We start from the raw sequence: 24,209 nt of genomic DNA, 5'->3' as shown, positions 1-24,209 counted from the left end.
TCATTGGTAGGAGGAGCGGAAGCTAATGGGGAAGGTGCGGTCGGTCTCCCCGAGGGGAAATGAATAGCGAGAGAAAGGTCACGGGTTGGGCTTCTCCTACCACCCAACACTGGCTCGTGTGCCTGAGTCTGATTCCGTTTCTACTCTGCTCAAAAGTCCCTTTGGTGCTTTTGATTGCTTACAAACGAGATTTCACCACTATTCAAGTGGCAGAGCCTTAAGCGGAACCGCGCAGCCAGCGGAAGCACGCAGCGACCAAAACCCCCGCCCCTAGTGTTCAGACCGCACCCCTTGGTACCCGGAACCCTTTGAGGTGGGGAGCTGGGAGTGTCTGGAATAACTCAGCGTGTAAACGCGGAAGCCAGACTGAGCAAAGGGAGCTTTGTGGCTGAAGGCCTGAGCAGTAAGAAAGGCTCTAGATTTTGGAAATTAAGCACTTGTTGGTAATTGTTTGCAGTTACTTTCTCCCAGTCTATAGGTTGTCTTTTCCTTTTGTTTATGGTTTCCTTTGTTGTGCAAAAGCGTTTAAGTTGGATTAGATCCATTTGTTTATTTGCTTTATTGCTTTTGCCTTCGAAGACTGATCTAAGAATATATTATCAGGATTTACGGCAAAGAATGCTTTGCCTGTGTTCTTTTCTAGGAGTTTTAATGTGTCATGTCTTATATTTAACTCTGTAAGCCATTTTGAATTTATTTTTGTGTATGATATAAGGGAGTGTCCTAACTTCATTTATTTACATGAGGTTGTCCAGCTTTCCCAGCACCACTTGCTAAATAGACTGTCTTTTTTCCACTGTATGGTCTTGCCCTCTTTGCCCAAAAGTAATTGAAAGTAAGCGTGTTAAGACAGAAATATAGATGGGTGGAGCAAGGTAGAAAGCCCAGAGATAAACCCATACACCTATGAGCACCTTGTCTTTGACAAAGGAGGCAAGAATACACAATGGAGTAAAGGCAGTCTCTTCAATAAGTGGTGCTGGGAAAATGGACAGCTAACTGTAAAAGAATGAAATTATAACACTTCCTAACACCATCACAAAAATAAACTCAAAATGGATTAAAGACCTAAATGTAAGGCCTGAAACTGTAAAACTCTTAAAGAAAACATAGGCAGAACTCTCTTGGACATAAATCACAGCAATATCCTCTATGACCCAGCTCCTTAATTAATTATCACTCAGTTGTGTCCGACTCTTTGCGACCCCATGGACTGTAGCCTATCAGGCTCCTCCGTCCATGGGATTTTCCAGGCAAGAGTGCTGGAGTGGATTGCCATTTCCTTCTCCAGGGGATCTTCCCAACCCAGGAATCGAACCTGGGTCTCCCACATCGCAGGCAGACACTTTACCGTCTGAGCCACCAGAGAAGTCCCTAGAGTAATGACCCAACTCCTAGAGTAATGGAAATAAAAGCAAAAATAAACAAATGGAACCTAATTAAACTTAAAAGCTTTTGCAAAGCAAACCATAAACAAGATGAAAAGACAACCCTCAGAGTGGGAGAAAATAATATCAAATGAAACAACTGACAAAGGATTAATCTCCAAAATAAGCAAGTGGCTCATGCAGTTCAATATCAGAAAAACAAACAACCCAATCAAAAAATGCACAGAAAACCTAAACAGACAGTTTTTCAAAGACATATAGATGGTTAATAAACACATGAGAAAATGCTCAACATTTATTATTAGAGAAATGCAAATCAAAACTAGAATGAGGTGTCACCACATACTGGTCAGAATGGCCATCATTAAAAAAAAATCTACAAATAATAAATACTAGAGAGGGTGTGAGAAAGGGGAATCCTCCTGCACTGTTGGTGGGAATGTAAGTTGATACAGCCTCTGTGGAGAACACTGGAGATTTCTTTAAAAACTAGGAATAAAGCTACCGTATGACCCAGCAATCCTGGTACGGGGCATATACCCTGAGAAAACCACAATTTTAAAAGACACATGTACCCCAATGTTCATTGCAGCACTATTTACAATAGCTAAGACATGGAAGCAATGTAGATATCCATCAACAGATACAGAAATTGTGGTACATATATACAGGGAAATATGTGTGTGTTTGGTGGGAGGTTGGGTGGGTGTGTGAGCACATGCCTGCTCAGTTGTGTCCAACTCCTTGTGACCCCATGGACTGTAGCCCGCCAGGCTCCTCCATCCATGGGATTTTCCAGGCAAGAGTACTGGAGTGGGTTGCTATTTCCTTTTCCAGAGAATCTTCCAGACCCAGGGATCTAACCTGGGTCTTCCACATTGTAGGCAGATGCTTTACCATCTGAGCTGCCAGGGAAGTCTATGCAATGTATATTTTACCATAATGAAAAATAATAATGAATGAGGAACCATCACCTCTTCCTAGTTCCAAAACATGACCTAAAGGGAAACACATACCCATTAAGCAGTTAGTCCCTATGCCCTTCACCACGAGCACCTGGATGCCATCAATTTGCTTTCTCTCCCTGTGTGTTTATCTATTTTTGATTTTTCAGATAAATTAAATCATTGCAAAATGTACTAAATCCCACTGAATCATGCACTTTAAAATTGTTAACTTTATGTTGCGCAAATGTTACCTTGGGCTTCCCCAGTGACTCAGCGGTAAAGAATTTACCTGCAGTGCAGGAGACATAGGAGACACGCGTTTGATCCCTAGGTTGGGAAGATCTCCTGGAGGAGAGAGTGGCAACACACTCCAGTATTCTTGCTGGGACAATCCCATGGACAGGGGAGCCTGGCAAGCTACAGATCAAGGGGTCACAAACAGTCATGACTGAGCACTCAAATTTTACCTCAATTTTTAAAAAGCATATACACACTATAATATATAAAATAGAGAATCAGCAAGGACCTACTGTACAGCACAAGGAACTCTACTCAATACTCTGTAATAATCTATATGAGAAAAGAATCTAAAAAAGAATAGATGTATGTATATGCTATACTTTGTTATACACCTGAAGCTAACACAATATTATAAATCAACTATACTCCAATGTAAAATAATTTTTGTTAAGAAAAGGAGAGGATAATGAAATGTTCTATGTGCATTTATATGGGAAGATATCAAAGTGTATTGGGGGCAGGCTGCAAAATAGTACTGAACCTTTTGAATAAACCATGGGGAAAATGAAGGGGTGGGGAAGCACTCTAATGGAGTAAGACTTAGGAGAGGGCCTCTGGCTTTATTGGGCTGGGAGAGGGAGATGGGGAAGTTTCATCCAGCCCACCCTGTAGCCATTATTTTTCTTTGGCTTTATAGCATCCCTAGGATGCTACCTGACAGTACTTTCTCTTCATTTCTCAGATGATTAAAATCAAGACCCAGAGAATCTAAGAGGATTATCCATGTCCAGAGCAGCACTGTTTCCCAATATAACCCAAGGCTCTTCCATATGCATTTATCTCACTTCTTTGTCAGAGCAACTTTGTAAGGGACATTAAGGCTAAATAAGAGAGGTTCAGTGAATTTGAATCAGTATCACAGAAGTAGTAGAGCCAAGATTCAATCCATATCTTAATCAGCTCAAGGAATACTTTCCTGAGTAAGTTTTTTGTTTTTTGTTTGTTTTTTTTTTAATAATCACCTATGCACCATTTTTTCTCTGGGCCCCCACACCACCCTATCGTCCATTCTGTCATAGCACTTACAATGCACAGCTACCACTGATTTCTATTTCCATCACTAGACTGCCAGCAGCTTGAGAGCAATGACTATGTCTGATTCATCTCATTAGTCCCATCTCCTAATATAGCACACAACACATGTTAGGAGTTAATAAATGTTTGCTGAATGAATGAACAAGCAAGAGCATCAGCAGGTTAGTGACTTGTTTCCTGAGAACATAAGAATAGAGATAATAGACCTGCCCAGTATCCAGGGGAAAGTATAACTTTGCATCCTTAGGTTCCTCACCCAGAATTGCAGTATAATTACTTTTCCCCAGGAATTCCAACCATCATCCTCAATGTCTGCAAAAAATACCTAAAGAGCTGCTTTTCTCCTTGGAAGAATTAAAGGTTACATTCCCTCTGATGGACTTAAAGGTTGTTGCCATCAGAAAATACCCTTGCAATTAAAATTAAAATGCTGGTTCTTTAAGCTTTTTCATGTTTTGGTAGTTATAAGCTTAGGACTGAGTCCTAAGAGTGGAATAATTAGGACAAAGGAAATGAACATTTGTATTGCTCTTAACTTCCTATTGCCAAATCACTTTCCAGTAAGGGATCATGTCAATTTGCACTGAAGACCAATATGAAACAGCCCTAAGGAAATCCAGATCTTGCCTCTTTCCATTGCTGGTTTTCATTTCCCCATTCTGCAGTAGCTCGTTAATATTAGTTCTGACCTTCGGGGTTGGCCTGAAGAGAAAAGGCTCCGGATGACTCAGGAACTTCTTTGGCAACTACAACAGCTGATATTTCAACAGCGGGTACACTGCCTTTCTTACCAAGGGAACTTTCCAGCCTTCCAAGAGAACCAACAAGCACTTCCAGACTCCCTGTTTGATTCCACCCTCTGGACCTGCTTTGGGGTCTAAATGCAAGAGTCGTGTGTCAGATAATTAGTGATGGAAGAAAAAACCTCTAGGAGAACAGGTAGGTGAGACAGAAGAAAAATAGATGGGAGTTAATACAAATATAAATCCATTCTTTAGGCTCTCTGGAAATTTTTCTTAGTGTAGGCAGTCACTTGAATTTTTCACTAAAGTGTATGGGAAGTTTGGGATTAATATAATTTCTACATCTCATTATCTATCATCCATTCTGACCTGTCTTTGGGGAACACTGGCCCAAAGGGCAGTTCCTTAGCACTTTTAGAAGTCTCTCTCACTTGGTCTAGTCCAGTTGATAGATATTATATTTCTTAACTGCCAACTGGTGTATAAAATAGGACTGGTTTGCTGTGGCACTTTGAACAAGCTTTTAGCTTCTTTGGGCTTCAGTAGCCTCCTCACTAAAATGGAAATTAAAGTCCCTATCCTATTTCCCTCAGAGGGTTGTAACAAGGTGAAGAATAGTAGGATGAGAGGAACCAAAGCTCTTTGGAAATATTTCAGGATTTCTGTGCTCTGTGTTAGTGATCTTACCTTTTCTGTAGCCTCCACAGGCAATACCACCCACAACTCTCTTCTCCCTGAGTGACTGTGGTCTGTGGAGTGCACACCTTGGGCTCCAGGCATGGCGCTGAAAGTAGTGAGGGGATAGTAGGTCAGGGAAGTGGCTAAGAAGGAAATTGCTCCTAGGCTGCTGCCACAAAAGGCCTAATATACACATATAGACATCTGATCTATAAGCATACAATCTCCCCTCCTCACTCTAACACGAAGGCATTAACATCCATACACTCCAAGAATTACCAATAAAGAGACTCTATTTGTGATTTTGATACCCATCAGTACTGTCTTGATATTGCTTTTAATGAAATTCTTCCATGAATTCCATACTTTGGGAGGATGATCAGAATCTGCATGCCTCAGGAAGTCACACTTTATGCTTTCCTCCATACAGTTAATCCCAAATTAGAATTTGTGGTTCAACTCTTAGTCTTGAGTTAGGGTAAGTGAATTTCTGATACTGAGTGAAACTTTCTTTTTCCATAACCAGTTATTTGGATCATTTTGGGGAGTGAAGGGACTTCATTCTTTAGTTCTTTTTGTTTTGCCCCATTCAGAGTTGAGAAACTCTCTAGATCCTCCTACCACCTTCTACCTTCAGTTCAGTTCAATGCTCAGTCATGTTCAACTCTTTGTGACCCCATGAACTGCAGCATGGCAGGCCTCCCTGTCCATCACCAACTCCGAGAGTCCACCCAAACCCATGTCCAATGAGTCGGTGATGCCATCTCATCCTCCGTCATCCCCTTCTCCTCCTGCCCCCAATCCCTCCCAGCATCAGGGTCTTTTCAAATTAGTCAGCTCTTTGCATCAGATGGCCAAAGTATTGGAGTTTCAGCTTCAGCGTCAGTCCTTCCAATGAACACCAAAGACTGATCTCCTTTAGGATGGACTGGGTGGATCTCCTTGCAATTCAGGGGACTCTCAAAGGTCTTCTCCAACACCACAGTTCAAAAGCATCAATTCTTCAGTGCTCAGCTTTTTTTATAGTCCAACGCTCACATCCATACATGACCACTGGAAAAATCATAACCTTGACTAGACGGACCTTTGCTGGCAAAGTAATGTCTCTGCCTTTTAATATGCTGTCTAGGTTGGCCATAACTTTCCTTCCAAGAGGTAAGCGTCTTTTAATTTCATGGCTGCAGTCACCATCTGCAGTGATTTTGGAGCCCAGAAAAATAAAGTCAGTCACTGTTTCCACTGTTTCCATCTATTTGCCATGAAGTGATGGGACCAGATGCCATGATCTTCTTTTTCTGAATGCTGAGCTTTAAGCCAACTTTTTCACTCTCCTCTTTCACTTTCATCAAGAGGCTTTTTAGTTCCTCTTCACTTTCTGCCATAAGGGTGGTGTCATCTGCATATCTGAGGTTATTGATATTTCTCCTGGCAATCTTGATTGCACCTTGTGCTTCTTCCGGCCAGGCGTTTCTCATGATGTATTCTGCATATAAATTAAATAAGCAGGGTGACAATATACAGCCTTGACATACACCTTTTCCTATTTGGAACCAGTCTGTTGTTCCATGTCCAGTTCTAACTGTTGCTTCCTGACTTGCATACAGGTTTCTCAAGAGTCAGGTCAGGTGGTCTGGTATTCCCATCACTTTCAGAATTTTCCACAGTTTATTGTGATCCACACAGTCAAAGGCTTTGGCATAGGAAATAAAGCAGAAATAGATGTTTTTGTGGAACTCTCTTGCTTTTTCAATGATCCAGCAGATGTTGGCAATTTGACCTCTGGTTCCTCTGCCTTTTCTAAAACCAACTTGAACATCTGGATGTTCATGGTTCACATATTGCTGAAGCTTGGCTTGGAGAATTTTGAGCATTAATTTACTAGCATGTGAGATGAGTGCAATTGTGCGGTAGTTTGAGCATTCTTTGGCATTGCCTTTCTTTGGAATTGGAATGAAAACTGACCTTTTCCAGTCCTGTGGCCACTGCTGAGTTTTCCAAATTTTTTTGCATATTGAGTGCAGCACTTTCACAACGTTATCTTTCAGGATTTGAAATAGCACAACTGGAATTCCATCACGTCCACTAGCTTTGTTCATAGTGATACTTTCTAAGGCCCGCTTGACTTCACATTCCAGGATGTCTGGCTTTAGGTGAGTGATCACACCATGGTGATTATCTGGGTTGTGAAGATCTTTTTTGTATAGTTCTTCTGTGTATTCTTGCCACCTCTTCTTAATATCTTCTGTTAGGTCCATACCACTTCTGTCCTTTATTGAGGCCATCTTTGCATGAAATGTTCCCTTGGTATCTCTAATTTTTTTGAAGAGATCTCTAGTCTTTCCCATTCTATTGTTTTCCTTTATTTCTTTGCATTGATCGCTGAGGAAGGCTTTCTTATCTCTCCTTGCTATTCTTTGGCACTCTGCATTCAAAAGGGTATATCTTTCCTTTTCTCCTTTGCTTTTCACTTCCCTTCTTTTCACAGCTATTTTGAAGGCCTCCTCAGACAGCCATTTTGCTTCTACCTTCAGACCAGGTTATTTCCCTCACTTCCAGTTCCCTGAATACTCCCTTTTTATAAAATTTGTCTTGTTGAATGGGGATTATTTGTACACATGTTCATCTCATCCAGGCAGAGAGATGTAGATTAAGCAAGGCCTGAGCTGGACATCTGGAAACAGATCACAGATAACTGAGATCCAGTACCTATCCTTAAGGAGCTCAGAATCTAGTAGGAAAGTAGACTGGTAAAACACAGGTTGATACTTGCTCAGACAAACAGAAGCATATAAGCAATGTGAGAACCAAAGCCAAGCCTTCTCAGAGGAGGTGAGAATTGAGCCCAGCCTAGAAAATTGAGTCATATTTCACTGAGAATGGAAAGGAAGGGAAGGCATTCCAGGCTAAGCAAACACACAGAGGCAAAAAAGTACACAGTGAGTTTGGGGGCCCAGTGAGTCAGCTGGTACAATTTAGCTATGGGAGTTTAAAGAGATAAATGACTGTAGAAGTAGGTTTGATTGAGAAGAGTCAGGGCTGAGGCCTTTCCATAAAGCTTGTTGAGTTTTCCTACTTCTGGGGCTCACAATGGATAACAGTGGTTAAACACACAGACAAACAGACACATACATACACATACACATACACACACAAACACACACACAGAGCTAGTTCCAGGCAATTTTAATGTGGATTTTCAGCCTGGACCCCAAGTTTGCCTTTCAGACCTTGTCAAAAGTCAGCTAAGCTCCTATCTCAGATTTCCTGCTGCTAAAATTATCTTTCACGCAGAGTCATGAGGACAAAATTGTAAACATAGTAAAGGGGTTCATATGACTAGATTGATTACATCAGACGAGCCACTTCCCCTCCTGAGACCTCAGTTTCCCTGTGAGGCTAGTGAGAATGTTTGGAAGGAGCAACTATGAAAAAGAATATGTTTCTCTGTGGGCCTTGGAAAGCATAATTGTAAAGCATTATTATTAAGATTATTAGCATTAGCAGAGTGATACAGTTAGGAGACTTATTAGAATTAAGAGAATTGTACCTCTTCCAAAGTCTAGGTCTAGGACTCTAAATGTTATGAGCTAATCTGGAGGACCACATTCTTAAATCAAGCTATTTTTATCAGTTAAACCAACGAAAAACCCTGGACTGGAGAAGTTAGATCCCCAGTGTTTTATTCTTGACTTGGAGATTTAATTTGCTATAGGACCTTAAGAAAATACTTCCCCTCTCAGGCCTTTATTTTCTTACCTGAGAGAGTTGAATGAAATGATTTCTAGGGGTCTTCTGTATCATAAAACCAAAAAAATAAAAACGAATTCATCTTTCTAATTGATTGGCATGAGTTCTTTATTACAAATGTTAACCCTTTGTCATAATTTTGTAAGTTTCTTTTGCGGTTCCTTGAATTCTCACCATCACATTATAAATTGTAGATTAGCCAAAGAGGTGATTGATTTTTTACTTCACAGAGGGAATCACTGTGTTACATAATATATATTGAACATTTCCCAGATTACTTTATATGTGTTAACATACCGAATCTTCAACTACACTAAGATACGCTTATGAGATGAAAACACAAAGTATTTCACCAGGGCACTGCAAAGTTGTGTTCTTCCCAGGGTCTCCTAGCAAGGGGGAAGAGGTGGGATTCCACTCAGGTAGCATGGCTCCAGAGCCCAATGCTTTTAACCACTGTGATCCACTGCCTCAAGAGATTCATTTAGAAGGGAAGGATCTGAAATGTATTGAAAGTTTGGTATGATCTATACACAGAAACTGGAGGGACTCTAACCCTTAGGTAGACTGGGATGCTGAGAATGTATTTAAGGGAACTTCTTAAAAGGCAAAGTGGAGCTGAGAGCACTGGAGGTCAGGAATTGGAGATTTATATCCCCAAGAGACCAGCCCAGTGTTGCCCAGCTCAGAGGAAGAAACTGAGCTTCCATGTAGCCAATCACTGGAGGTTTATCAAGGGGTGGGAAGGTTGCAAAAGAATGAAGTAAGAGCACACTTGAACATCTTCCAAGTAAGCTATGCTGTTAGATGAGTTTTACACATAAAAGTTTCAAAACAATCAGGGGGAGGGTAAAGAAGATAATTCTGAGTAGGATGGCTCTGGTCTATGGATTTGTCCTACTTTGAGGCCATTGCTTCCTATTCCCCATAGTCTGCTTGCTGCAGCCTCCCCCCAGGCCTCCATCCTCATGGCTTGACATGAAAAACTTTAGTCAAGTTCTGAGTCAGATCACAATTCCTTTCTGCCTAGAGGACCTGATGACAGTTGGCAATCATACTGTCACTTTCCCTAGCAATGGCTGCATGCACATCTCTTCCCAAGGTGTCAGGTTTACTCTGATTTATTTAGCCTTGGCTGGAGAGAGCATAAAGATGATCAAACAGTCCCCATCTCTCTGAGAGGGTCCCAGGAAGCACACTTTCACATTTTAGGAAAGCAGGACCCTCAATAGGAAAGGTAGCTGCATTCAGGGGAAGAAAAGGTTTGTAGTGCCTTTGGGAGGGCATTGAGGCAGTAAACCTTCCACTTCCAGTTGGGGACAATGATTGCTATATCAAAACATTTTTTTCAGTAAGGACATTGTATTTGTGTGTTTGTATTTGGGAATCTTGTATTTCTGATGTGGATGGGCTGGAGCTTGACATTCTGCTTGGGCCTGTTTTTTTTTACTGCAAAGCTATGAAAGCTGCTGAGATCTGACTCCATCACCTTTGCCTCCCCACCCCACACAGGACATAAGCACATGATCTTCAGTCTTTTATTTGCATACTCTACTAGTCCTGTCTTCATTGGAGGGAAGTGACTGGCCAGACCTGGGCTGTCTTGCTGGCTGCCTTCCTTGCTGGGCTCCAACTTATCTCCTATGTACACAGCCCTTGGAGTTCAGAGGCCTCTGCTGACCTCTGCCCAACCTCTCCTCTGCACCCAAGCCCTCAATGGTACATACAAGAGCAGAGGAAGGCAAGGACTAGGAGACAAGAGAGAGGCTGGAGATAGGCTGCAAAAGGGCTCAGAATCCCAGCACACCTCCCTGTCCCAACTCTGTCCACCACCTGCTGTGGCCACAGCAAAAGAAGAGAGAGCTAATAAGACAAAGTAAGGCCGGGTACCTTGTGGATAGTGGTGTCGTTAGCTGTGACGCCTAAGATGTCTCAAGAGATGGGAGAGCTCACCCAAACCAGATTGCAGAAGATCTGGATTCCACACAACAACGGCAACAGCAGGCTGCAACAGAGGAGGGGCTGTAAGTGGGGTTTGCTTCTGTGGGCTTCAAGGTGGTGGTGGTAGAATGGGTGTAGAAGATCAAAGGACATGGCCCCCTGTCCATCCCCACCCCAACCTGAAAGTTGGAATAGATGAGCAGCAGGATGAAATAGCTGCAGGGTAACAAGATGCTAATGTCAAAAACAGAGAAAGAAGGAGAGAAAGGAAAACAGAAAGAGAGAGGTGAATACAGGGAAAGAATGATGGTTACATAAAGACCATCTTAATCAGAGGGATTTTTGACTAAGAATTTTTTCTTTTATCTGGAGCTTATTTGGAATACTTATTGTTTGAAATCTGACTGTTCTACATCAGTGTTTGCCTAAATGTTTTATTTTGGTGACCTCAGTGAAATGTCTGGAAATTTGTGCTGTCTGATAGCTCTTGGGTGAAATAAAATTCTTGGCATTGTTTCTTAGAGGACAGGTGTTGGGTACACAACAGTTCCATATCATTGGTCAGTTTTGCTCCTCCTTGAGAAACTGGGTTTAACTGGGTTGGAAAAGGCTGGGTGTCCTGCCTAACTGGGTTGGAAAGGGTGTCCTGCCTAACTGGGTTGGAAAAGGCTGGTGTCCTGCCTCCTGCATTACCTTCATGGCACATATGGACACATTTGCTGCTCTAGGAATTTGAGGGAGAAGACACCCAGGGAAAGACTACTGGTGTAATGTCCACTTTGAAAAATTAAGAAAGGGGGAAAGCAAACAAAACCTGTAAATATATTTTTTAAGTAGATTATACCATTTCCCATAGATAACAGGGGACAGTTTGCAGATCAAGGTGTTTACAGCCCAAGAATTCTGACCTGAGGAGCCATAAGGTGGGTGGAGATAAGACAGCTATGGACTGTGGGACCCAGACATCTTAAGGACCAGCTGACCAAGCTTCCACTATGCTAATGCTAGAAGAGGTCCAGGCTCACAGCTAGTGAGAGGAAGATCCAGGAAGATGTAGGATGTTAAATATACTATGTAGAATGGAGGGTATGGATGGAGGGAGAGAGGGAAAAAAAACCTAGCCTTCTGTTCTTCCTTTTCCTCTCCATCAGCAGTTTCAATCACTCATCTGGAGATCAAGGAGCCCAGATGAGACTGAAAATTACATCCCACCCTCACCCACCAAGCCACTTTTATTCCTTCTAAGGGGCTATTGGGTTAAGCTGGCAAGCAGGCAAGCCACTCTCTATTTCCTTTCATTCTATTTTCTGACAGAGGTTATCCAAGGAACTATTTGTTCTTTAAATATTTGGCACAACTTCCAGGTAAAAACATCAGACCAGTGTTTTCTTTGTAAGAAAAAAAAATTGATATAATCTTTTGAATAGTTACGGAATCATTCAAGTTTGCTATTCCTTCTTGTCAGCTTTGTTAAATTATGTTTTTTTAGGAATTATTCTATTTCACATCACTTTTCAAATTTATTTGCATAAACTTATATCCATATTTTTAAAATCTCAATTTCATTTGCAATTATATCCTCTTATCCTTGTTTATTTGTACCTTCTTTTTTTATTATTCTTGATCAATATTGCCATAAGTTTGTCCCTTTTACAAATTTTTAAAAATAATCAACTTTTGGCCTTCTGATTCTTTCTGATATGTCTCTGGCTTTTTATTTAGCCATTTTCCTCATCATTATTCTTTTTTTCTACTTTTTCTGGACTTACTCTGTTTTTCTTTTTTAACTTCTGGGGTTGAATGCACAGCTTATTAATTTTCAGACTTTCTTCCTTTTGAAAGTAAGTATCTGATGCTATAATTGTCATACGAAACAGACTCGTATTCCACAGATGCACAGTTGTATGGACATATGAATTTTTAAAGTATTTCCGGACTATTTGGTAAATAGACACTGCTCAGGGCTTTCTTAGTTTCTATATCACTCAGTTGCCCTGGCCACCTCAGTCCCTTTCTCAGGACTGCTAAGACCTATAGATTATCATCTAGCAACTGAAGAGTTAATGCCTGACACAGAAGGAGTCATCTAGAAATTGGTGCCAAACCCTTGGGCCAGCTTCTGTTTTGCTAGATCAGTGCCCTTACCATTTCCTGTCTGATTCCATCCTTCTTCAAGAGCAAACTGTATGATTTCTATTTTTTGATGTCTATTGAGATTTGCTTTATGGACCAACATATGGTAATTTTTGGTAAAAATTCCATGAGCACTTGAAAAAAATATACATTTTACAATTCGATTAAGAATACTATATACTTCAATTAGTATTCTCCCAGGATTTTGTCTGCTTATTGATATGAAAAATTTGTTGATGTCTCCTTGTAACTATGTCAATTTTGAAGCTTTGTAAATAGCTACAAATTAAGAATTGCTATATATTTCTGGTAAACTGAATATTTATCAATGTGTAAGGAAATTTCTGCTAATCTAGTATAATTAACATTTTGTCCTACAATGTTTTCTGATATTATTATATGTATATTTGCTTTATTTAGCTTTATATTTACCTGGTAAATCATTTATACACTTTCAAATAATGTTTTTACCATTTTAATGAAGTGTAGCTAACTTATAATGTTGTATTAGTTTCAACTGTGAGCAATTCAGAATATATATGTATGTATATATATATTCTATATATTCTTTTGCACCTTCTTTTTCATTAGAGGTTATTATAAGTTATTGATTATAGTTCCTTGTACTATACTGTAGGCCCTTGTTGTTGATTTATTTTATATAGGGTTTCATATATTAATTCCAAACTCCTAATTTATCTCTCCCCTAACTCCCACTATGTTCTTTGGTAACCATGTTTCTTTTCTGTTTGTAAGTCTATTTTTGTTTTGTAAATAAATTCACTTGTATCATTTTTTTTTATTCTACTTATAAGTGATATATGACACTTGTCTTTCTCTGTCTGGCTTACTTCACTTAACATGATAATTTCTAAGTTCATCGTGTTGCTGCAAACAGTATTATTTCATTCTTCTTTTCATTCATTTGTTGATGGACATTTAGGTTGCTTCTGTGTCTTGGCTATTGTAAATAGTGCTGCTGTGAACATAGGGAGGCATGTGTCTTTTCAAATTAGATTTTTCCCTGGGTTTATGCCCAGGAATGGGGTTGTTGGATCATATGCCAACTCTATTTTTAGCTTTTTAAGGAACCTCCATGCTGTTCTCCGTAGTGGCTGTACCAGGTTACATTACAACCAATAGCATAGGAGGGTTCCTTTTCCTCCATATCCTCTCCATCATTTATAGACTTTTAAATGATGGCCTATAAGAAAAATGTTTATGATAGAGATATAATACACATACCATAAAACTCACTATTTTAAAGTGTACAACTTAGTAGTTTTTAGTATATTCATGTGGTTATGTACCATCATTACTAATTCCAAAACATTTCATCACACTCTCCAAAGAAACCCCATACGCTTTAGTGTCATTCCAGATTCCCCCTCCCTTTAGCCACTGGCAAACCACTAAAATCTACTTATTGTCACCATAGATTTGCCTATTCTGGACATTTCCCAATAATGAAATCATACAATACATGCTCTTTTGTATCTGGCTTCTTCCATTGGGCATAATATTTTCAGTTAATTCATGTTGTAGCATGTGTAGATACTTCAGTCCTTTTCAAAGCTGAATAATATTCCATTATATAGATATACAACATTTTGTTTAGCCAACTCAAATATGAATTGAGGGAAATTTGGTTTGTTTCCACTTTTGCCTATTATGAACAATGTTGCCATGAACATTTGTGTACAAGTTTTTGGGTGGACACATTTTTCATTTCTCTTGAATATATACATAGAAGTAGAAATGCTAAGTCCTCTGGTAATTATGTCTATTAATACAATGATTTAAAGAACTGCTAAGCTGGTTTTTCAAGTGGATTCATGTTTTATATTTCCAAAAGCAACATATGAGGATTCTAATTTCTCTATATCTTCACTAACAGCTGGTTTTGTCCACTTTTAAAAGATAGTCATCCTAGAGGATGTTCAATCTACACTTGAGAAGAATCTCTAATCCCTTGAATCTATTTCTCACTTCCACTGTATAATTGTTAGGGATTTGATTTAGGTCATACCTGAATGATCTGGTGGTTTTCCCTTCTTTCTTCAATTTAAGTCTGAATTTGACATGCTCTGAACCACAGTCAGCTCCCAGTCTTGTTTTGCTGATTCTATAGAGCTTCTCCATCTTTGGCTACAAAGAATATAATCTATCTGATTTCAGTAGTGACCATCTGGTGATGTCCATGTGTAGAGTCTTCTCTTGTGTTGTTGGAAGAGGGTATTTGCTATGACCAGTGCATTCTCATGGCAAAACTCTGTTAGCCTTTGCCCTGCTTCATTCTGTCCTCCAAGGCCAAATTTGCCTGTTACTGCAGGTATCTCTTGACTTCCTACTTTTGCATTCCAGTCCCCTATAATGAAAAGGACATCTTTTTTGTGTGTTTGTTCTAGAAAATCTTGTAGGTCATCATAGAAACATTCAACTTCAACTTCTTCAGCATTACTGGTTGGGACATAGACTTGGATTACTGTGATATTGAATGCTTTGCATTGGAAACAAACAGAGATCATTCTGTCATTTTTGAGATTGCATCCAAGTACTGCATTTTGGGCTCTTTTGTTGACTATGGTGGCTACTCCATTTCTTCAAATGGATTCTTGCCCACAGTAGTAGATATAATAGTCATCTGAGTTAAATTCACCCATTTCAGTCTATTTTAGTTCACTGATTCCTAATATGTTGATGTTCACTGTTGCCATCTCCCATTTGACCAATTTACCTTGATTCATGGACTTAACATTCCATGTTCCTAAGCAATATCGTTCTTTACAGCACCAGACATTACTTAAATCACCAGTCACATCCCCAAGTAGGTGTTTTTGCTTTGGCTCCATCTCTTCATTCTTTCTGGAGTTGTTTTCTCCACTTTATTCCAGTAGCATACTGGGCACCTACTGACCTGGGGAGTTCATTTTTCAGTGTCCTATATTTTTGCCTTTTCATACTGTTCATGGGGTTCTCAAGTTTGTCATTCCCTTCCCCAGTGGACCATGTTTTATCAAAACTCTCCATCATGACTCATCTGTCTTAGGTGGCCCTACATGGCATGGCTCATACTTTCATTGAGTTAGACAAGATTGTGGTCCATGTCATCAGTTTGTTTAGTTTTCTGTGATTGTGGTTTTCATTCTGTTTGCTCTCTGATGGATAAGGATAAGAGGTTTATGGAAGCTTCCTGATGGTAGAGACTGACTGGTCGGGGACGGGGGGAACTGGGTCTTGTGTGATGGGCAGGGCCATCTTTAATCCAATTTTCTGTTGATGAGTGGGGCTGTGTTCCCTCCCTGTTATTTGACCTGAGGCCAAACTAATGTGGAGGTGATGAAGATAATGTTGAGCTCCTTCAAAAGGTCCAGTGCACGCACTGCACTCAGTGCCCCTGGCCATGCAGCAGGCCACCACTGACCCATGCCTCCACTAGAGACTCCTGGACAATCATGTGCAAGTGTGGGTCAGTCTCTTGTGGGGTCACTTCTCCTTTCTCCTGGGTCCTGTTGCACAAAAGGTTTTGTTTGTGGCCTCCAAGAGTCTGCTTCTCCAGTCCTGTGTAAGTTCTGGTGGCTCTATGGTGGGGTTGATGGCAACCTCTTGCAAGAGGGCTTATGCCATAACCAGGTGTCCTGCATCCAGAGCCCCTGCCAGGCCTGTACCTCCACAGGAGACACTCAAACATGCAAAGGCAGGACTGGCTCTTTCTCTGTGGGGTCTCTTGCTGTGCACAAGGTTTTATTTGAGCCCTCCAAGCATTTCTGGCTGGTATGGGGTTTCATTCTAAATGTGATTTTGCCCCTCCTACCATCTTGCTGGGGCTTCTCCTTTGCCCTTGAATGTGGGGTATCTTTTTGGTGGGATCCAACATTCTCCTGTTGACTGTTGTTCAGCAGTGAGTTGTAATTTTGTAGTTCTCACAGGAGAAGATGAGTGCATGTCCTTTTGCACTGCCGTCTTGCAAATCTTGGTGAGTAGGGAAAGGTTATATAGTCAGGTAGGAGTTTGTGATAAGGATAAATGCAATAACAGTCTTGTATTCTTTCTTCAACACAATTAAGGTGTGTGCAAGGTCTTAGATGGTCCAGTCTCCTAATTTTGATGAGCCTTTCTGGTCCATTAATCTTGCCTCAGGTTTCATTGCTCTTCCTCCTTTGGTTAGCAACTGTTCTGACCTTTGGAACTGAGAGATCATGGAGGCTGGAGTCTTGTCTATAGGAAATGAGGGACAAAAAGGCCTCCATGCCAGGCGTCCCACAGGGCCCTGCTCAGCATCAGTAGTGGCTTCTTGGGGCACACTTACTCACTGACTGGGGTGTCCAATAGTTGCTTGCAGTAGCAGGGACCAACAGTCAGTTTTAGATAAGCTAGCTCCACAGTGCTGGATTTAGAAAAGGCAAAGGAATCAGAGATCAAATTGCCAACATCCGTTGGATCATTGAAAAAGCAAGAGAGTTCCAGAGAAACATCTATTTTTGCTTCATTGACTATGCCAAAGCCTTTGACTGTGTGGATAACAACAAACTGAGGAAAGTTCTTCAAGAGATGGGAATACCAGGCCACCTTACCTGCCTTCTGAGAAATCTGTATGCAGGTCAAGAAGCAACAGTTAGAACCAGACATGGGACAACTGATTCTTTCCAAATTGGGAAAGGAGTATATCAAGGCTATATGTAGTCACCCTGCTTATTTAACTTATATGCAGAGTATGTCATTCAAAATGCCAGGCTGGACGAAGCACAAGCTGGGATCAAGATTGCTGCGAGAAATATCAATAACCTCAGATATGCAGAGGACACCACCCTTATGGCAGAAAGTGAAGAAGAACTAAAGAGTCTCTTGATGAAAGTGAAAGAGGAGAGTGAAAAAGTTGGCTTAAAGATCAACATTCAAAGAACTATGATCATGCTATCTTGCCCCATCACTTCATAGCAAGTAGATGGGGAAACAATGGAAACAGTGACAGACCTTATTTTCTTGGGCTCCAAAATCACTGCAGATGGTGACTGCAGCCATGACATTAAAAGATGCTTACTCCTTGGAAGATAAACTATGACCAACTTGGACAGCATATTAAAAAGCAGAGACATTACTTTGCCAACAAAAGTCTGTCTAGTCAAAGCTATGGTTTCTTCCAATATTCACGTGTGGATGTGAGAGTTGGACTATAAAGAAAACTGAGTGCTTAAAAATTGATGCTTTTGAATTGTGGTGTTGGAGAAGACTCTTGATAGTCTCTTGGTCTGCAAGGAGACCCAAACAATCTATCCTAAAGGAAATCAGTCCTGAATATTCATTGGAAGGACTGATGCTGCAGCTGAAATTCCAATACTTTGGCCATCTGATGAGAAGAGATGACTCATTTGAAAAGACTCTGATGCTGGGAAAGATTGAAGGTGGGAGGAGAAGGGGATGACAGACGATGAGATGATTGGATGGCATAAGCGACTCGATGGACATGAGTTTGAGTAAGATCTAGAGTTGGTGATGGACAGGGAGGCCTGGTATGCTGCAGTCAATAGGGTCACAAAGAGTCGGAAATGACCGAGTGACTGAACTGAACTGAACTGAACAGTGCATGTAGAGGCAGTTTCTGGCGTGTGGAGGTGATGGTGACCTAGCCCCCATACATGTATCTCAACAGTGGTGCCTCAGTTTCCAGGCACACTATGCCTTGTCTAGGAGCATTCATGGCTGTGCATCCTTTCCCTCCTGTTCCCTTTGCTGTATCCACACAGTCAACCATGTTCCTCTCCCTGAATCAGTTCTCCCAACCCCACACTTTAGCACTCAGTCCCCACCAGCACTGGCAGACTCTTGTCCCAGAGAGAGGCACCCAGTGCTGATTCCCAAGGAGGCTTTGGGATGATTGGTGCTCAGGCAACCAGAGCTCCAGAGGGCAGAGGAGACCCTGACCTGATAGCCCTCCCTGCTCAGAAAAGGACTCCTCTCACTGCCTGCAGATGCTGGTGGGTTGGGGGAGGATTTGAAATGGTGACTCTGTCCCCTTGCCCGCCAGTGAACAATGATGCTTTGCTTCTGTAATGTCCTGGGATTGTTCTGAAGACACTCCTAGTTGTGGAGCTCCTTATACCTGTCCCTTCAGACTGTCTTTTCACAGCTAATACCTGTCCCTTCTCAGTGAGATGGGAATCTGAGTTCTTGTCCATGGAGCCAAAGAATGGAATCCATGAGTAAACACTCAAGGTAGCAAGCAAATAGGATTTATTAAAGAGGAGGAAAGTACAAAGCTCTCAGCATAGACCCTGATTGGGGGTAAAGAGTCCCCCCGCCTCCAAGGTGGGACTTATAGCAGTTTTTATATCCTTCCTTAAATCATGGATGTCTACCCAATCAATGTAAAAGTCAAGATACTTAACATCTTTATGGCTTCCCTCGATCCTTGGATTAAGTCCTCACCCTTTCTAACGCCACCTAGTCAGCCTGGTCCTTAGGCCGACTGTTGCCCCTGCTTGCCTGAATAAAGGAGCATGGCACCCCACTCAAGTACTCTTGCCTGGGAAATCCCATGGATGGAGGAGCCTGGTAAGCGGCAGTCCATGGAGTCACTAAGAGTCGGACACAACTGAGCGACTTCCCTCCCTCTCACTTTTCACTTTCATGCATTGGAGATGGAAATAGCAACCCACTCCAGTGTTCTTGCCTGGAGAATCCCAGGGATGGAGGAGCCTGGTGGGCTGCCGTCTATGGGGTCGCACAGAGTTGGACATGACTGAAGTGACTTAGCAGACATTTTACCAGATATATGGGCTTAAGATTAATGATCACTGGTTGTTTTTCCCAGGCATTTGGAACAGAAGCTAATTACTGCCCTTTCCTTGATCTGAGTGCTGATAATTTATCAGACTAAAGACACATTAGAGGATTTGAGGACATGGAGTGGGATGTTTACTGAAAACAAGACCAAGGTCTCAGAGTTCTACACTGATTGCTACATATCTCTAGCAATGTTTTTTAACATCTTTTCATTTGATATTAGTATAGCCACTTCATCTTTCTTCCAGTTGCTCTTTTTGTGATATACTTTTTACATTCTTTTACGTTTAATCTATCTGTATCTTAAAATCTAAAGTGTATTTTCTGTAGGCATCATAAACCCGGACCTTGTTTTTTCTTTTTAATCCAGTCAGACATTTTCCACCTCTTTCTTAGATTGCTTGATCCATTAATATTTAATATTATTATTGATGCAGTTGGATTTAAATGTGCCATTTTAAAATGTTCTATATACATTATGTCTTTTCCCCATATTCCTCCTTTCTTTTGTGTTAATTTTACCTAGTTTTATATTTAATTTCTTTAAATATTTTTTCACTACATATTTTTGAGATATTTCCATAGTGGTTGCTCTAGGGCTTTCCATATATATCTTAACTACTAAAATCTATTTTCAGTTCAGTTCAGTCACTCAGTCGTGTCCAATTCTTTGTGACCCCATGAACCACAGTATACCAGGCCTCCCTATCCATCATCAACTACCAGGGTTCACACAAACTCATGTCCACTGAGTTGGTGATGCCATCCAACCATTTCATCCTCTGTAGTCCGCTTCACTTCTTGCCCTCAATCTTTCCCAGCATTAGTGTCATTTCAAATGAGTCAGCATTTCGCATTAGGTGGCCAAAGTATTGGAGTTTCAGCTTCAGCATCAGTCCTTCCAATGAACACCCAGGACTGATCTCCTTTAGGATGGACTGGTTGGAACTCCATGCAGTCCAAGGGACTCTAAAGAGTCTTCTCCAACACCACAGTTCAAAAGCATTCATTCTTCGATGCTCAGCTTTCTTTAAAGTTCAACTCTCACATCCATATATGACTACTGCAAAAACTGTAGCCTTGACTAGACAGATCTTTGTTGACAAAGTAATGTCTCTGCTTTTTAATATGCTGTCTAGGTTGATCATAACTTTCCTTCCAAGGAGTAAGCATCTTTTAATTTCATGGCTGCAGTCACAAGCTACAGTGATTTTTGGAGCCCCCCAAAATAAAGTCAGCCACTGTTTCCACTGTTTCCCCATCTATTTGCATGAAGTGATGGGACTGGATGGCATGATCATAGTTTTCTGAATGTTCAGTTTTAAGCCAACTTTTTCACTCTCCTCTTTCACTTTCATCAAGATGCTCATCAGTTTTTCTTTACTTTCTGCCATAAGGGTGGTGTCATCTGCATATCTGAGGTTATTGATATTTCTCCCAGCAAACTTGATTCCAGCTTGTACTTCATCCAGCCAGCCTTCCTCATGATGTACTCTGCAGGGTGACAATATACAGCCTTGACATACTCCTTTTCCTATTTGGAACCAGTCTGTTGTTCCATGTCCAGTTCTAACTGCTATTTCCTGACTTGCATACAGGTTTCTCAAGAGTCAAGTCAGGTGGTCTGGTAAGCCCATTTCTTTCAGAATTTTCAAAAGTTCACTGTGATCCACACAGTCAAAGGCTTTGTCATAATCAATAAAACAGAAATAGATGTTTTTTCTGGAACTCTCTTGCTTTTAAGATGATAGAGGGGATGTTGGCAATTTCATCTCTGGTTCCTCTGCCTTTTCTAAATCCAGCTTGAACATCTGGAAGTTCACGGTTCACATATTGCTGAAGCCTGGCTTGGAGAATTTTGAGCATTACTTTACTAGCATGTGAGATGAGTGCAATTGTGCGGTAGTTTGAGCATTCTTTGGCATTGCCTTTCTTTGGCATTGGAATTAAAATCGACCTTTTCCAGTCCTGTGGCCACTGCTGAGTCTTCCAATTTTGCTGGCATATTGAGTGCAGCACTCTCACAGCATCATCTTTCAGGATTTGAAACAGTTCATCTGGAATTCCATCACCTCCAGTAGCTTTGTTCCTAGTGATGCTTCCTAAGGCCCACTTGACTTCACTTTCCAGGATGTCTGACTCTAGGTGAGTGATCACACCATTGTGATTATCTGGGTTGTGAAGATCTTTTTTGTACAGTTCTGTGTATTCTTGCCACCTTTTCTTAATATCTTCTTCTTCTGTTAGGTCCATACTGTTTCTGTCCTTTATTGTGTCTATCTTTGCTGGAAATGTTCATTTGGTATCTCTAATTTTCTTGAAGAGATCTTGAAGAATCTACTTTAGATTTATACTAACTTAATTCCAGTTAGATATAGAAATGTTACCCTTATATAACTATATTCCATTTTTCTTTTCTGTGCTATTATTTCATACATATCATATCTTTACATGCTAAAACCCCCAATATATTATTATTGTTTTACAAAATTTTATGTTTTAAAGAAGCTGAGCAGATTAAAGAGAGCACATATATAAAGTTTATTATATTGATATTTATTGTCTGATTCTGCTCATTTGTTCCTGTGTGTTTGAGTTGTAACTCTTCACTTTGTGACTTGATTAGCCTATTTTAGTGAAGTTTATTTCTCTGCAGTGAGAAACCTTTGGTGTTACTTCTTGGAAGCCATGGGACTTCCCTGGTGGCTCAGTGGTAAAGAATCTGCCTGTAATGCAGGAGACCTGGGTTTGATCCCTAGGCTGGGAAGATCCCCTGGAGAAGGGCATGGAAACCCACTCCAGTACCCTTGTCTAGAGAATACCATGGACAGAGAAAACTGGTGGGCTGCAGTCCATAGGGTCACACAATGTTGAACGTGACTGAAGTGACTCAACAATAGCAGCAACTTGGAAGGCAAAGCCTTCAGGCTCACTTTGACTATCTTTTTCCCTGATTATTCTATAAAGCTATCAGTTTCATTTGGTGTTACATTCTGGGATTCACAAATTACAAGCTGATTGCTATTATATTTTACAATGCCCTTAAAGCATACATTGCTCAGCAGTGTAATCCAATTAAACTCTGGCAAAGGTAGTCTTTGAGGTTAGCTCTGACCCCAGGAGGGCTCTTCTTAATAGGCTCTTTCTCTGGTTCTCTCTCAAAAAAGACGTCCTTTTCATTATAGGGAACTGGTAAGCAAAAGTAGGAAGTCAAGAAACACCTGGAGTAACAGGCAAATTTGGCCTTGAATTACAGAATGAAGCAGGCAAAGGCCAATAGAGTTTTGGCAAGAGAAAGCATTGGTCATAGATATCACCCTCTTCCAACAACACAAGAGAAGACTCTACACACGGACATCACCAGATGGTCAACACCAAGATTATATTGATTATATTCTTTGCAGCCAAAAATGGAAAAGCTCTATGCAGTCAGCAAAAACAAGACTGGGAGCTGACTGTGGCTCAGATCATGAACTCCTTATTGTCAAATTCAGACGTAAATTGAAGAAAGCATGGGAAACCACTAGGCCATTCAGGTATGACCTAAATCAAATCCCTTACAGTTATACAGTGGAAGTGACAAATAGATTTAAGGGACTAGATCTAATAGACAGAGTGCCTGATGAACTATGGTTGGAGGTTTGTGACATTGTACAGGAAACAGGGATCAAGATCATCCCCAACAAAAAGAAATGCAAAAAAAAGCAAAATGATTGTCTGAGGAGGCCTTACAAATATCTGTGAAAAGAAGAGAAGTGAAAAGCAAAGGAGAAAAGGAAAGATACACCCATTTGAATGCAGAGTTCCAAAGAATACCAAGGAGAGATAAGAAAGCCTTCCCCAGCGATCAACGCAAAGAAATACAGGAAAACAGTAGAATGGGAAAGATGGACTTCCCTGGTGGCTAAGACAGTAAAGCGTCTGTCTACAATGCGGGAGACCCAGGTTCGATCCCTGGGTCGGGGAGATCCCCTGAAGAAGGAAATGGCAATCCACTCCAGTACTATTGCCTGGAAAATCCCATGGACAGAGGAGTGTGGTAGGCTACAGTCCATGGAGTAGCAAAGAGTCGGACATGACTGAGCGACTTGACTGACTGAGAGATCTCTTCAAGAAAATTAGAGATACCAAGGGAACATTTCATGCAAAGATAGGCTCAATAAAGGACAGAAATGATATGGACCTAACAGAAGTAGACGATATTAAGAAGAGGTGGCAAGAATACACAGAAGAACTGTACAAAAAAGATTTTCACAACCCAGATAATCATGATGGTGTGATCACTCACCTAGAGCCAGACATCCTGGAATGTGAATCAAATGGGCCTTAGGAAGCATCACCAAGAACAAAGCTAGTGGTGGTGATGGAATTCCAGTTGAGCTATCTGTGAAAGTGCTGCACTCAATATGTCAGCAAATAGAACTCCTAATCATGGAAAGATGTCTCACAATTGATTTTTGTATATTGATCTTGTATCAGTCAACTTTGTCGAACTCACTTGTCAGTTCTAAGGA

The 24,209-nt window shown here is 40.9% G+C and overlaps 1 protein-coding gene across 3 annotated transcripts in view; it reads left to right on the top strand.

The window, feature by feature from the left end:
* Nucleotides 1–10,755: 10,755 nt before the first annotated feature.
* PFKFB1 (6-phosphofructo-2-kinase/fructose-2,6-biphosphatase 1) overlaps nucleotides 10,756–24,209 on the top strand; it is a 127,493-nt gene continuing 114,039 nt past the window's right edge. For all 3 annotated transcript variants that reach the window (XM_068963027.1, XM_068963026.1, XM_068963028.1), the window contains exon 1: nucleotides 10,756–10,862. In XM_068963027.1, the coding sequence (XP_068819128.1) occupies nucleotides 10,766–10,862 (97 nt within the window). In that variant the 5' untranslated portion in view covers nucleotides 10,756–10,765. The remainder of the gene's footprint in view (nucleotides 10,863–24,209) is intronic.

Source organism: Capricornis sumatraensis, chromosome X (genome assembly GCF_032405125.1).
Source record: "Capricornis sumatraensis isolate serow.1 chromosome X, serow.2, whole genome shotgun sequence".
In the NCBI taxonomy this organism is placed as follows: Eukaryota; Metazoa; Chordata; class Mammalia; order Artiodactyla; family Bovidae; genus Capricornis; species Capricornis sumatraensis.
The sequence above is the reverse complement of the archived record's forward strand: the minus strand, read 5'-3'. Positions and strand labels throughout refer to the sequence as shown.